The 15,130-nt window shown below is 37.8% G+C and overlaps 1 protein-coding gene across 8 annotated transcripts in view; it reads right to left on the bottom strand.

Annotated features, from left to right (window-relative positions):
* The window catches only part of RASAL2 (RAS protein activator like 2), a 287,911-nt gene that overhangs the window by 106,817 nt on the left and 165,964 nt on the right, over positions 1 to 15,130 (bottom strand). For all 8 annotated transcript variants that reach the window (XM_063428261.1, XM_063428262.1, XM_063428265.1 and 5 more), the window contains exon 3: positions 11,430 to 11,556. In XM_063428261.1, coding sequence (XP_063284331.1) covers positions 11,430 to 11,556 — 127 coding nt within the window. The remainder of the gene's footprint in view (positions 1 to 11,429; positions 11,557 to 15,130) is intronic.

The raw sequence follows: 15,130 nt of genomic DNA, 5'->3' as shown, positions 1-15,130 counted from the left end.
TACAGTGTGAATTGTTAAAGATCTCAAATATTTGTCCAAAACATCAGAATTGGAAAAATGTTCCAAGTCAGTTATGTTTTAAAGGATCACTATAGTCACACAGACCACTTCAGCTCAATGAAGTGGTCTGGGTGCCAGCTCCCCCATGTTTTAAGAAACTGCTATGTTTAAATTGCAGGGTTAATCCAGCCTCTAGTGGCTGTCTTCCTGACAGCCGCTAGAGGCACTTCCCCCAACACTCAATGCAAAAAAAATAAAAAAAAAAAATCGCATCGAGCATGCAGAACGTCCATAGGAAAGCATTGAGAAATGCTTTATTATGGGCGTTTTTAATGCGAGCTCGGCTCTGGCCGCAAATGCGCATTCTGCTCCACTCTGGAGCCGACGTCGGAGAGGTCACAAGCGTCGAAGGAGCCCGCACTGGATAAAGGTAAGTGGCTGAAGGGGTTTTGACCCCTTCAGCCCAGCGGGAGGGGGGACCCCTAAGGATTATATAGTGTCAGAAAAACGGGTTTGTTTTCCTGACACTATAGTGGTCCTTTAAGTTTGGCTGTTTTGGCCTAAAATTTTAAATTCACTTATAATTCCAGAAAATTCACACGTTCGTGAAAAACCCAGTGTATTATTCTCAAAAGGAAACTAGCTTCTAAACTAAACAAGTAATATGAAGGAAGGCGATGGTTCCCCACATAACAGTCTGTTAATTCAACTCAAGCGGTTTTGAGGCACAGCAGCTCATATCGCCACCCCAAAAACTCGCACACATTTCTGGCTACAAGTTATTTATGCCACCTTCAGCACACGGCACATCATAACCATCAAGCATTTGGTTCCTCGCCATTGCTGGTGTGCTGAAAACCATGTATCCAGACGTGCTGATAAGCAGCTGTGATGGCTTTGAATGAATTTTAAACAAGGAAACACAAACACTGGCTTCTCATGCCTTGGCCTGTCAAACTACCAGCATCAACAATTGAAACTACAATTTTAATTGATATACACTGAATTACTCCTATTCTAAGGGCTTCAACAGTAAAATAAGATTGTGACCTCTCTATCAGGCTAGAGAGGGACGGCTTTTCTGATCCAATAAAGCACTTTAATTAGTTGTGCAATTAAAAAAGCAAGACACTGTAGTAAAAGTAGTTGTCTGGAAGTTTATTGCTGCACAAACCTTAAACTGTACGGAAATCTACAGGGTCTACTCCCAGCTTCTTCTAAATACTATGTCACTCTTAAACGGCACTGGTGTAGGACTCAAGTCCTACAAGAAATATGCAAGTGTCTGTTAATCCTTCTCGTATTAAAACCATAAGGAGATAGAGATCGAACAATGTTGACCTTTAATCAGAAGCTACCAGAAAATCAATGTGACATGATTAGTTATTGGAAAAGACCTGCACAGACAATCAGATTGTTTCAGGCAGCAATAATAGCCCATCACAGAACATCAATATGTAATGTTAGGTATCAGGGATAGGGGTCCCAGACCAGCACAAGGGGAATGGTGCATGGCTTGCAAGGATTTTATTTGCTTAACACCACAAGTATGGGTATATGTCCTTAGATCAGAGTACTGGGCCAAAGGGGCTTTTCTTCATCTTGAACTTTTGATCTAAATTACAATATTTGCAATGCTTGAAGGGTTAATCAGAAAAAGATGATGTCACCATCTGTGATAGTTCCAGATGAGTATTTAATGGCAGCCTCAATCTTTTATGTAATGAAAGAGAAGCCGACGAGAATTATATTCTTTGACTCATCCAAAATCAATCCAATTCATTCCGTGCACAGATGGCGGAAGCGATCTGTTGCTGCCCAAGAAGCGGGTGCAAGGTGCAGTGAAAGACAAATACATCCAGGAACTTAGAATTCTTTTCAAATGGCAATATATAGGGTTTGTCTTTAACCATTAATATACTAAAGTCTCAAAATCTAGAGTTCTCATGAAATATGCTTTATAAAAGTATGCAGATAGAGCTGTGATATTCCCTACCTAATTTGACTAGTGATTGGATAGTTGAGACTGGGTCCTGTTATGTTACAATAACTCCATCAGTGCAGCATTGTGACTGGCCAAAGATGAACTATATTAATTTAAACATTGCATGGTTAGGACAAATGGAGGGAGGAACAAGTGTATAAGGTAGGTATGTGGGCTGCTTGAGTAAGAGGAGATTTATTAGTCAATAAGCCACTAACATTTTGGAGAGGTCCGGAAACTTTATACTAAATGAAGGCAGAAAAAGGATTGAGAGCATGAGGTCTAAAAAAAAAAAAAAAAAAAAAACCATGAGAAAGTGAACACTCTCAACCACAATATCTACTTTGGACTGTAAGCAGGTAATTGTTACATTAGAGGCTGGTGAAAAGTGGGTTGCAATTGAACAATAGTGCACGAAGAAGATATAATTTACTGAATAAGAGCTACATTTTAATGATTTCATAAAGAGGAACACGCCTCTAGAGTTGTAGAAAAACTCAGCCAAGCAGTCAAAGTTCTGGGAACGGCTATAGAGGCCATCTCCCATATTCAGATACCCCTGATTCTCACAAAAGTCTTAAAGTCTTCCTTATACTCTGTGGGGCTGCATGTGCACCTAAAAATTATCATATCTGGAGTATATATTTGGGTCAACTATCAATTTAACCCCTTAAGGACACATGTCATGATTCCCTTTTATTCCAAAAGTTTGGTCCTTAAAGGGACACTATAGTCACCTGAACAACTTTAGCTTAATGAAGCAGTTTTGGTGTATAGAACATGCCCCTGCAGCCTCACTGCTCAGTCCTCTGCCATTTAGGAGTTAAATCCCTTTGTTTATGAACCCTAGTCACACCTCCCTGCATGTGACTTGCACAGCCTTCCATAAACACTTCCTGTATAGAAAGCCCTATTTAGGCTTTCTTTATTGCAAGTTCTGTTTAATTAAGATTTTCTTATCCCCTGCTATGTTAATAGCTTGCTAGACCCTGCAAGAGCCTCCTGTATGTGATTAAAGTTCAATTTAGAGATTGAGATACAATTATTTAAGGTAAATTACATCTGTTTGAAAGTGAAACCAGTTTTTTTTTTTTTTTCATGCAGGCTCTGTCAATCATAGCCAGGGGAGGTGTGGCTAGGGCTGCATAAACAGAAACAAAGTGATTTAACTCCTAAATGACAGTGAATTGAGCAGTGAAATTGCAGGGGAATGATCTATACACTAAAACTGCTTTATTTAAGTAATTTAGGTGACTATAGTGTTCCTTTAAGGGGTTTAAAAAAAATGAAAAATAAATACATTGACTCTATAAAATCATCTCTTGTGCCTTAAATGGTAACTGTAGAAACTATAACCATTTCACTGAACTGGTTAGAGTGTCTGGAGTCCCCTGGCACTGTTCCTACTTTGAATTCTAAACCATTTATCACTTAATGAGGATTCCTGGATTATCAAACACCAGCCCCCACTGGAGGTGTGACTAAAGCAGAGATTACACACTTCCTTGTAGCCATACCGATGAATGCGCTAAACTGACAAGCTCAGCCACTTGTCGCTTGTGATGCTTGTTCATTGGCCCACGCACTGCTTAGATTGCAGAGGACCCTTGTTTAGCATTAAGAAAACGGTTCAATTTAGCCACTTATATTGTACTTACCGGTTTCGCATTGGGTAAATGAGATAAATATTTCTTGATCCATTTGTCTTTTTGTTTTGTTTTTAATGACCTTTCTTATGTACCTGTATATCTGTTCTACATGAACAATTTTATTTGAAATAAAGATTGGCAAAAAATATTCAAAGACATGGTTTATTGCTGAAGGGAAGGAATGTGCCAGGGGACTACAGACACTTTAACCACCTCAATGAGACATTGCAGTCATGGTGCCCACAGTGCAATTACAATAGCTCTATAATTTGGGGCTGACTAGAGATTATGTATGTATAAAACCTGAAGAGAACACTTCAACAAGAAGATTCCATTCAAAATATAAAGAATTGACAGCTGAAAGCTGGCAAAGTGTGTTCTGCTGGAAAGTAAATAATCAAATAAGGCAATCATCATCATTTGGTTGGTGGGCTCTGTGACAAATCGTGATTCCATGAGACATTTCACTCCAGTGTTTGGTCACCTCCATTAACTCAGTAGGGGATATGATTAATGAGAATATTTAATCCTACTTGCTCTCTAAAGTTGGGTTTACCCATCTGCTTCAGTTAACATCTATTGACTATCTAGTAGGAGTATATGTTTGTGTTGAGATCCGGTAGATAATCTGAATGCCCAATCAATTTTAGAAGATCTAATACGCCTGAATAAAGGTTTTGCCTTATACAGGATGTTAAAAAAAAAAAAAAAGACATTATGTCAAGGAGGGACTGTGGCACAAACGTCTGCAGTATCTATTCCTTTGGGACTGAAGGACATTTTAAGAAATTGCTAAAATCTATTGCATTTACAATAAGTAATCAGACATCGGAGAACATCTCATCAAGCTTAAGAAAACAATCATATGCAGGCTCCAATCAAACTGATTACATTCAATGTGACAAACACAAAGCATACTGAATACAAAGCATTTGAATGCGGTCTACAGCAAATAAATGTTATTAAAGGGACAACAGGCACCCACATCTCTTCATCTCATTAAAGTTGTCTTGGTGCAGGGAGGGGGGCAATATAGTTTTCCTTTAACCCCTTAAGGACACATGACATGTGTGACATGTCATGATTCCCTTTTATTCCAGAAGTTTGGTCCTTAATGGGGTTAATTCAATGAAACTTATGTGTCCGTTCACTACAAAGCCATTAAAAAAAATAAAAAAAAATTCTATAAAAATGAAAAATGTGTATATATTACTTTCGAAAGCAATAGCTAAATCCATTGATTAGAAGAAAAAGAATCGCCACCCGTGCCCCCTTCAAATAAACCCCTCTCCCCCAAAACCAAACTAACCATACATATTTTGTTTTACCCTTTTTACTCTTTTATTGTATTAGATCTGAATAAACATACATAACACTTTAAGGTATATTCTACTGAATTGGATGCATTGACCACCGAATTGTGAAATTCATGTTATAATAACTTTGATGTGATTGTAGGTAGCTAGAAAGGTTCACAACAAAGTCTTCAATTTAAAAAAAAAAAAATCTACATTTTTTTATGTTACAGTCAGAAGACAAAAGGATCAGTGACAAGAGCACAGTGGTAAAGATGGCAACAGTTAAATTGACATGACTTTTTGGAGAAGTGAGTTTTCAGGGCTTTTTTTTTAAAGAACTGGAGACTGGGTGTGAGTCTAATGGAGCAGGGACGGGTGTTCCATCTGTATTTTGTAGCGCTAGAGAGGTCTTGTAGATGAGAGTTAGAAATGCAAATATGAGGCCTTTAGCAGAGCAAAGGTGCCTGGATGGGACATACATGTACTTTAGTGAGATAGATGATAAATTGGTAAATAGATGGATAGAATCAGTGGTTTTAATGGAACCCTAAACCTTACTGGAAGGCAAGTTAGGAGGCCTGTAGAGTAGAGTTGATGGTAGTGCAATTGACTTTTATAAACAAGGTTTTAAAATATACAATGCTATCAACACAGTGTGAGCATAATAGCAGTAATCTGAATGTTTTAGGGTCTATGGCTCTATTCAGGAAAAAATTGGATTTACATTTTTTTAGAGACAAAATGCATTGGCTATCAAGTCACTATAACCATACTATTGCATACAGTTTACTTAAAATAGTAACCAGTAAACCAGCTAACCAGATCTGGTCAAGGGGAACCCTGAATAGAGTGGAAAGGACAATGCATTTTATGCTGTGTTTAAGGGCAAATATCCATTTAATGCTAAAGAGGGAACCATCAATTCCTAGCATTTGTAAGGTTTTCCTACCCACTATATTTAACATAAGTGTGCTTGAGTTTAAAATGAGTTAAATGTAGAACTAAACACTGACTGGGAGTCATGGTGAAAGCAAGCCTTTCCAGGATACAATATTGTTATAAACTCTACCCTTCGCACCTCATCGCATAAAGAAAGGATGACAAAAAGATACAATTATGTATAGAGTGTTGTGTCATTAATAGCCAAGGGATGTGTGACCACGGGTGCAGAAAGAAAAGGGAATTTATGTCCTAAATGGCACAGAACCGAGTACTGAAACTGCAGGTGCATGAGCTACGCACCAAAACTACTTAATTTAGGTGAAGTGGTCTTGGTGCTTAAACTGAATTTTTAAATGACTATATCATGTTTTGGTCTGCTTTGGTATTTTGCTAGCTTCTCAACTTGATAGTTTTAATGTATGAAAGGGCTATTGGTTTAGAGCAGAAAAGTATGTATTGTTTCTAAGAAAACAAATTTTTATGGAAAATCTCTTGTATAACTGTTCAATACAGAATGTGTTTATATATTTTAAAAAGCATCCTCATGGAGAGTCTCTGTGACAAAACGGTAATAAGAGGAGATCACCATTTTAACCACTAAGAGAGACACTCCGAAAACTGGGCAAAATAAAGAAAATATAGAGTGTTTTTGTGTTTTCCCCCTCCCCAAGACTGGAAGGGGGATATGGCAACAAATGATTGCTGATTGCTCGTTATTTACAGTATTATACAAAGCATACCTTTTATGTGTATTTTGGAATTTGTTATTTAAAGTGAAGAAAAAAGAAAAAAATTAAGGAATTTGTAGGTCTCTGTGTAGATTCTTTTGGAATTCAAACAGTAAAAAGGGTGGGGCAGCTGTCATACGCAATCTGACAGCATCACAACAAACACAGTCACTAATCCCACATCATTAATGAGTTCAGGTATAAACCTCAATCACTAGGCGTTCAATACATTGAAATGTTATTTTGTTATTACACAAACACAAAACGTACAGAGCAGCAAGGATGGAAAGAACAGTGGAAAATCTTCACACACGACAACCAGTAACAGGAAATCATCAGATGGAATAGTGTAGATGCTATGCTAGCCTGAATATCCAGTAATACCAGAAAGGTATGGCATGCAACACAGAAATGTTTGTGATTGCCTACTTTTGAATTACAATTAAGGTGATTAATATTGACAAACATTTGTGCAATGCAAAATGTGACAACTCATATACTGTAAACAGTAACAAAAAGAAATACAAATAATATAAATGGCGATTGTAAACGTAAAAGCTTTTCTCCACAATAATGTAATGAAAATTCAAAGTTTAAAATTAAAATAGGAAACCCCTAGATTAGTGCAAGGGAAGTCTTATACCTTCCCTCAGGCCCCACTTGCCATGCCATGAGTAAGAGCATGTCAGCTCAAAAGCATACTTATAAAATTGCCGCAAAGCTGAGGCTCTAATTAAATAATATGGGGAGACATGGCCCCCCCTTCCCACCGTGTCCAGCTGATGGTGGCTTTAATTAACAAACGGGCTGAAAAATCTAACCTATAACTGTTTACATTTCAGAATCACTAAAAGAGAGAACCCTAAACATAAAAATACACCATCTTAAAGATACACAATACTAGACCACGCTTAAAGGGACAGTATAGCTACACAGATCACTTCATCTCAATGAAGTGGTCTGGGTGCCATGTCCCTGGAATTGTGCATGAACGCAAAGTTTATATTGCAGGGTTTAAATGCCTCTAGTGGCTGTCACTCTGAGTAAAACCTGCCGATTTCCATCAGATGGTCACACAGACACAATTTGATTGGGGCAGAGCAGTGTTCTACCATTTATGCGCACTAGCCTTCCAATACGAATGCAATGGATTGGCTGAGATCATGGATCTCTATACTTAGTCACGTAGGTGGGACGGCAGCACAGAGATTGGTGCTGCGAGGGAGAAAATTACTTAAAATTGTATTTTCACTCTGTAAGAGGGTGCAGGGACCTAAAATGCTTAACAGGACAATAAAACACTATAGTGCTCCTTTAACAGATCTGCATTGAGAAGCCAGGTTGTGTCACCCACAACTTGGTATGTAACCTAAGCTAAGGGCTAAAACAATCATTTAACCCATTCTAAAGTCCAAAAGTTCCCATAACCTTTTTTGCTGTCATTACTTTTAGAACACTTGAATAAATACAGAGTATGACACCCAACCACACATTATTGTGCGATGATCTGCAAACACCGGAAAACAAACAAAAAACACAAAACTAGGTGGCAGTTACTCAGATAATCACATTCACTACGCGAAAGCAAACAGATGGGGCATTTAGAAGAGAGGCTGATATACGATCACTCAGCACCTTGCTGTTTGCCCAGGCTGTGCTCCAGTGAAATTTTTTTTTGGAATGTGCAGAAATGCCAGCAGAATTTCAAGAAGTTTTTATCAGCAAGAATTTATCAGCATGTGACCTGCTGATTGTGTCACAAGTTCTGACAACTATTTATAAATTATGTTTCTGGTTATAAAAATACTAGCAGCTAAATTGCAATTGATAAGGTCTAAAGAATATTTCCACGTGGTTGTTTATTATCACACATTTCTACTGTCCTTCTGGATTAAAGGAAAACTACCATTCTGCTGTAGTGGCTATGGTGCCAGGAGTGGCCTAGTGCCCTGCCAGAAAAATGTTCTAGATTTTAGAACTTACTTGGGTTCCCCAGACCACCAAAGCCACATTCGGCTTCTCCTGCAGGAGAAACTGGATGTTTTCACTGAGCTAAGCAGATCCAATACAAAACATGATCACATAATGTACTGATCCAATGAGAGTGGTGCCACACGGCGCGCGTTGGCTCTGTGCAACCAACTGGATTCTCCTGCAAGGAGTAAGTAAGTTGTCAAGCAGTTTTAAAATGGTTTGACAGATTTCTCTGTAAGTGTGCCAGGGCATTGCTGGCATCATAAACAACACAGTGGCTGCAGTGTCTATGTTGCTTGGGGTGTTCATTTAGCTCTGTTATCTGGTTCTACAAGAATAAATCAAATGTAATGCTTATATTACACACTGTAAACATTCATGTGCCCCAGCACTTATGTTGTTCTAATCAATAGGTTACAGGAATAAATTAGATGATTGAACATATACACTGCTCCATGAACAATAGATCCTAATATAAGCCTTGATTTAATATTGTTGAATACGCTTCCCAAATTATTTAATATATTGGATTCATTTTTTTAATTATGTAAAATATTTTCATTTTGTAATATTTGGTATATGATATGGTGTGGGTGTGTGTGTGTGTGTGTGTGTGTGTGTGTGTGTGTGTGTGTGTGTGTGAGTGAGTGAGTGAGTGAGTGAGTGAGAGACAGAGGAGAGAAAGTTTAGGGCATTGTTAGCTGGGACAAACCTTGAACATCTCTGTACTTGTACTCAGTGTCTGTCATCTTGGGACTTATATTACAGCAAAAAGAACGTATGGTGGAAAAAAAGCACTACTAAATTTGGGAACTGTAACTCATCACGCTCAGTCAGCGCATAGTTTAAACCTCATAGCCCTATATGATTCACATCAGATTCACAACAACAGTACTTGCAAAAATGTAAGCTCTGGTACATAAAAAGCATTAGTCCATAAATTAGAGAAAAGGACCCTACAGTTATTACATCACACGATAATTCACTAATTCAGCACTTCATCTGACATGGAGTACTAGAATCAAAACAACCCCCCGTTAATGTATTACATGCACAAATTTACTGCACTTCTATAGCGTCTGCAGGGACCAAGAAGTGGATTAGATTTCTTGGCCAATCCTTGTTCACAGATTTTCAGTGTGAGCAGTGTGCAGAGGTCACTAAATTGTGTTCATCATTAGTATAGCAGTCACAAGTACTTGCAACTAGAATTCTAAAATGGTTTCACTCTGCAAACTTGCTAATGTGGTTCATTCTAAGTTACACTTCAGTTAAAGTGATTTGTAGAGCCTGAATCCTGTATGTGAAGCATTTGGCTATAAACGGCTGCACATAAAGCACGTACTGCATACCTGTTTGCTGCTGGAGGACAGCTATGAGGAGTGACATCATCATGGGAAGAGAAAAATTGGCCTTAGCTCTGAAGTAGGACCAGAAGTAAGTTTTACCTTAAATTTTAAAATTCGACAAGTGAGGATATGAAAGGTTACTTTAAGCAAAACCAGTGTTTTCTTAAACCAACGTTTTTGGTTGGAGTAACTGTTTAAAAGTAGGTAAAGCCCATGATATTTTTTCTTAACTAAATGCTATAAGAGATACTGAGACTTTTAGTACATTCTGCTTAATATCTTGCGACGGTGGGAATCGGGTTTATGCCGCTTTAGCAATAATGAAGTGGAACCTTACATTTTTATTACACAGTTTTAGAACTAACTACAATATTTGTTACTTTTTCCATTCTGAGTTCCGCAACATGACTTGCATAATAGCAGACCATAAATTGGACGGAACTGAACTGGAGGGGAAGCTTGTATTTAAAACAAGATGTGTGGGGTTGGTCTTTAAAATGTCCTAGGGTAGGGAAAAGACACCTACTGAATAACGTGAATATCATCAACCCTACCTATATATTGCAATATCAGCTAAGTAGCATTCTGGGTGCACGTATGTATACATACACACAAATTATTACATACATTAAAACTAATTTAGATTTCAGCAGTAATATACATTGGGTTACGAGCAATAAGGTATAACCACCAGCAATAAACAACAAACTATTTGACATTATCATATGTTTATATTAAATAAAGAGCTGTTAGAAAAATTAACTGTAGAAAATTAAAAAAGGTAGCTAAAAGATTTAGCAAAAAATTTCTGCTTTTAAAACCTTCTCAAACTTCCATAGAGTAATACGTTGACTATTGTTGCTTACATTTTGCAACACGGTTTTCAATAGACTGCAATTCATTGTTCAGTGAATCGCTCCCTGCGTTTGGCCCAAAGCTTGCAACTTCCTTGCCAATTCTCCACAATGCCAGGTTTAGTGAATAAAACGGAACAATTTAAAATCTGTTCCATCATAAATGGAAATCAAACTGTGCCCACCTACACAAAAAGAAAAACTGCGACTAAGTGGAAGGTCAGAGGATTTGCAAATTTTTACTTTTTTCCCCCTCTTTGTGGAATCAAACATTCCCAGAAAAGAAAAAACTCAAATTGCAACCTTCGGTATGGTCAAAGAAATTACACAAATGCAAATACTGATTGAGTCAACTTTGTAATGAAAGATTCTTTAAAAGAAAAAAAGAAGAAAAAAAAAAGGGACAAGTACATCGTACAGGTTTGTGAATACACCTGACCATGAATTAAAGTTTGCCAACACACATGGGCAAATGCATGCAGAACAATATAACAATATTAGTGGGGAAAAAAGTAAAGAAAGGAAGATAACTCGAAAAGAGAAGAAAGATTTTCCACACAATGAAATTTAGCAGAAAAAGTTATATCCACATATGAACACCTGATAGTTTGAAATGGCTCTTATTTTGGTTATCGGTGACATAGAACTTACCCAGCTTGGAAGCTCCCTCTGGGGGGTATTCTGGAAACTGGCCCTCTGAGGGGACGCTGACAGTTCTCCTGAGGCTGCGACTTTTGCTGGATTCTGGAGGTAGATCCTGTGCGATTTCTCCAGACATCTACATAAAGAAGAGTGAACACAAAACACTGGGTTCAGTAATGATCCTTGCTAATCTCCTTCCAGCTAGAAGAGATAAGTCAGTCCTCCACTTGATCTCTTTATCCTGGATGTGATTACAAGTCTGGGAGAGAACCAGACAGGTTGGAATAAAACAATTCAAGTGCTCCCTCTAGAGACAGTAAGCTGAAAGTGCTAGAGGTCCAACTACTAGACGTTTGAAATTGAATAGATACAAATGTTAGTTTAATTAGTAATGGAATTAGGAATGCATTTACAAATGGAGCATATAATCGGATACAATGATAATGCATTACACAGAGGCAGAGACAAATCACAGTCTAACATGGCAGCATCCAGAAAAATATAAGGGGGATCATGCACATTAAAATCTCATACAAGCATCAAGAAAATTGCTATCTGATGCTGTGTGTATACAGTCATGGGAATAAGAAAGTACACACTCTTTGAATTCTATGATTTTATATATCAGGACATAATCATCTGTTAATTAGCAGGTCTTAAAGGGACACTATAGTCACCAGAATAACTACAGCTTATTGAATTTGTTCTGGTAAGTAGAATCATTACCTTCAGGCCTTTTGCTGTAAACACGGTCTTTTGAGAGAAAATGCAGTGTTTACATTACAGCCTAGTGATAACTGCACTGGTCACTCCTCGGATGGCTGTTAGAGATCCTTCCTGGGTCATGGCTGCCTAAAATGCATCCAAACATTCAGTATCTCCTCCCTCTGCATGCAGACACTGAACTTTCCTCATAGAGATTCATTGATTCAATTAATCTCTATGAGGAGATGCTGATTGGCCAGGGCTGTGTTTGAATTGTGCTGGCTCTGCCCCTGATCTGCCTCTTTGTCAGTCTCAGACAATCCTATGGGGGAGCATTGTGATTGGATCAGGCTACCACTTTTGATAATGTCAGAGGAAGTTCACAGGCAGAGGCAGCAGCTTCAGATTTGAATACAAGTAAGATTTGTACTATATTTAGGGAGGCAAAGGGGGCTAGATAGTGGTTTTAACACTATAGGGTCAGGAATGCATGTTTGTGTTCCTGACCCTATAGTGCTCCTTTAAAATTTGGTAAATAAAACCTCAGATGAACAACATATGACATATTTATTTAACAACAACAACAAAATGGAGAGGCCATGTGTGAAAAACTCAGTACACCTTTACTGCTAATCAAATACCTTTAATTAACCCCTTAAGGACACATGACATGTGTGACATGTCATGATTCCCTTTTATTCCAGAAGCTTGGTCCCTAAGGGGTTAATTGATCATCAGCAAGCAATGAAAAATAAAAGCCAAAGTTTTAGCAGTTTTCTGGTGTGTGTGGAAAACATTTAAGACCGCTGCCAATCTTCCCAGGAGTGGACATCCCAGCCAATTCACCCCAAGGTCAGAATGTGCAATCCTCTGAGAAATTGCAAAAATCCCAAGTCACATCTCAGACTTTAAAGGCCTCAGTTAGTATGTTAAATGTTAAAGTTGATGACAGTACAACAAGCCTCTTCTCTCTAAAAAGAACATGGTAGCACGGATTAGGTTTTCCAAGTTGTATCTGAACAAATCACAAGACTTCTGAAACAATGCCCTTTGGACAGACAAGATGCACAGCGCCACATTTGGTAAAAGCCGAACAGCATATCACCACAAACACCTCATACCAACTGTCACACACGGTGATAGAGAGGTGATGATTTGGGTTTGTTTTGCAGCCACATGAACTGGGAACATTGCCGTAATTAAGTTGACCATAAACTCCTCTGTATATCGAAGTATTTTAGAGTCGAATCTGAGGCCATCTGTCTGAAAGCTAAAGCTTGCCCAAAATTGGGTCACGCAACAGGACAATGCTCGCAGCACACCAGAATGGCTTAAAATGAAAAGAATCAAGGTGTTGCAATGGCCCAGTCAAAGTCAACACCTCAACCCGACTGAAATGCTGTAGTGGGGCTTTAAGAGAGCTGTGCATTAACAAATGCCAGAAAACATCAAAACTGAGCAAGGTTGCAAACAAGAGTGGGACAAAATTTCTTCACAACGATGTAAGAGACTTCTAAAGTCATACAGAAAACAATTACTTCACGTTATTGCTGCTAAAGGTGGTTCTACAAGCGAGAGAGAGAGAGAGAGATGGAGGGGAAAAAAAAAAATCATGACAGTGAGGACTACTATGGTGATGTGAAGTTTTTTTTTATATGTTCAGTGGCAGTGTGCTTCAGTTAAGTAACCAAGTTAAAGGAGAAGCGAAAAGGAAGCTCATTGCAGCATGAACTATGCAGTAAATTTTTGGTTATGGTGTATGGAGTGTCTCTTTAAATAGTCATAGGAAGTTCCAATCATATATTTTGATTTCTAAAGAGCAAGAATTGAATCACAACGACAGTGCATACACAGAATACATGCTTTCCACTTGCTCCGGGCACAATCAGCAACCGGAAAACAAAGTATTTGGCAGAAAAAGGCTGCCTTCTGTTTGTTTGTGATGAGAAAAGCATGTGGAGTATCCTGCTCGTCATTCTCAGAAATGATTGAGAACTGGCTTATCAGGTGGCACCTATTGAGTAGGAATAAACATGCACGCATATCTAGTACAGAGGAAAGAAAACTGAAAACGATAACCTATCAAGTCCATCTAGTCTACAAATTGCAGAATCTGTTTCTATTTCCACAGACCATTTAAAAAATAAGCACTATAATAAAATTTAAAGTAATAACAAATATAAGTCTAAATGGAAACACCAATATTAAATGAGGGTGAATATTTACAGATTTATGGTACCAACTCTATAGTCTAGATATAATTAGATGAAACCGTGAGCTACCAAATTGCATGAAAGGATTACTTCAAAACCCATGACCACTTCACTAATTTGAAGCAGTCATAGTGCCTGGAAATCTGTGCAAATTTGGCATCATTTGAGAAATCTGTATCTTACTAAATTGCTTGGAAAGTCTATCTTCAATATCATATGCAATGTAATGGCCTTGCTAATTTTGTGATTGTTGTATCTTCCCACTTATCATGTTTGTTTATGTAAAGAGACCAGATGAGAGTATCCCCCCAAAAAACTACATCCATTCTATCCTATTTAGAAAAGTTTATTTTCCTAAAGTGTAATTTTCCAGGTAACATAGTAAAATACAGTTTTCTCACTGCCCCAAGCTGAAAGAGTTTGGAATTGTGACTGCTCAAACAGCTCAGAGAACAAATAAATGAACATTTGGAAATGAGGGAGTTAAATATTTTTTCTGGAACACTAGTCAGATTTGATGAAGCCATTGTTTAAGTAGCACATAAACTTTTCTTAACCCCTTAAGGACCGGACTGTTTTTGCAATGTTGTACATTTGCGACCAGGCATCTTTTTACACTTTTGTGGGGTTTGTGTTTAGCTGTAATTTTCCGCTCTCTCATTTACTGTTCCCATACAAATTATATATTGTTTTTTTTCAGGACAAAAGGGGCTTTCTTTACATACCATTATTTATATAATCTCATGTAATTTAATTTTTTAAAAATGAAAAAATATGATGAAAAATTGAAAA

Source organism: Pelobates fuscus, chromosome 7 (assembly GCF_036172605.1).
Source record: "Pelobates fuscus isolate aPelFus1 chromosome 7, aPelFus1.pri, whole genome shotgun sequence".
In the NCBI taxonomy this organism is placed as follows: Eukaryota; Metazoa; Chordata; class Amphibia; order Anura; family Pelobatidae; genus Pelobates; species Pelobates fuscus.
Note: the sequence above shows the minus strand (reverse complement) of the source record. Positions and strands in the feature narration are given on the sequence as shown.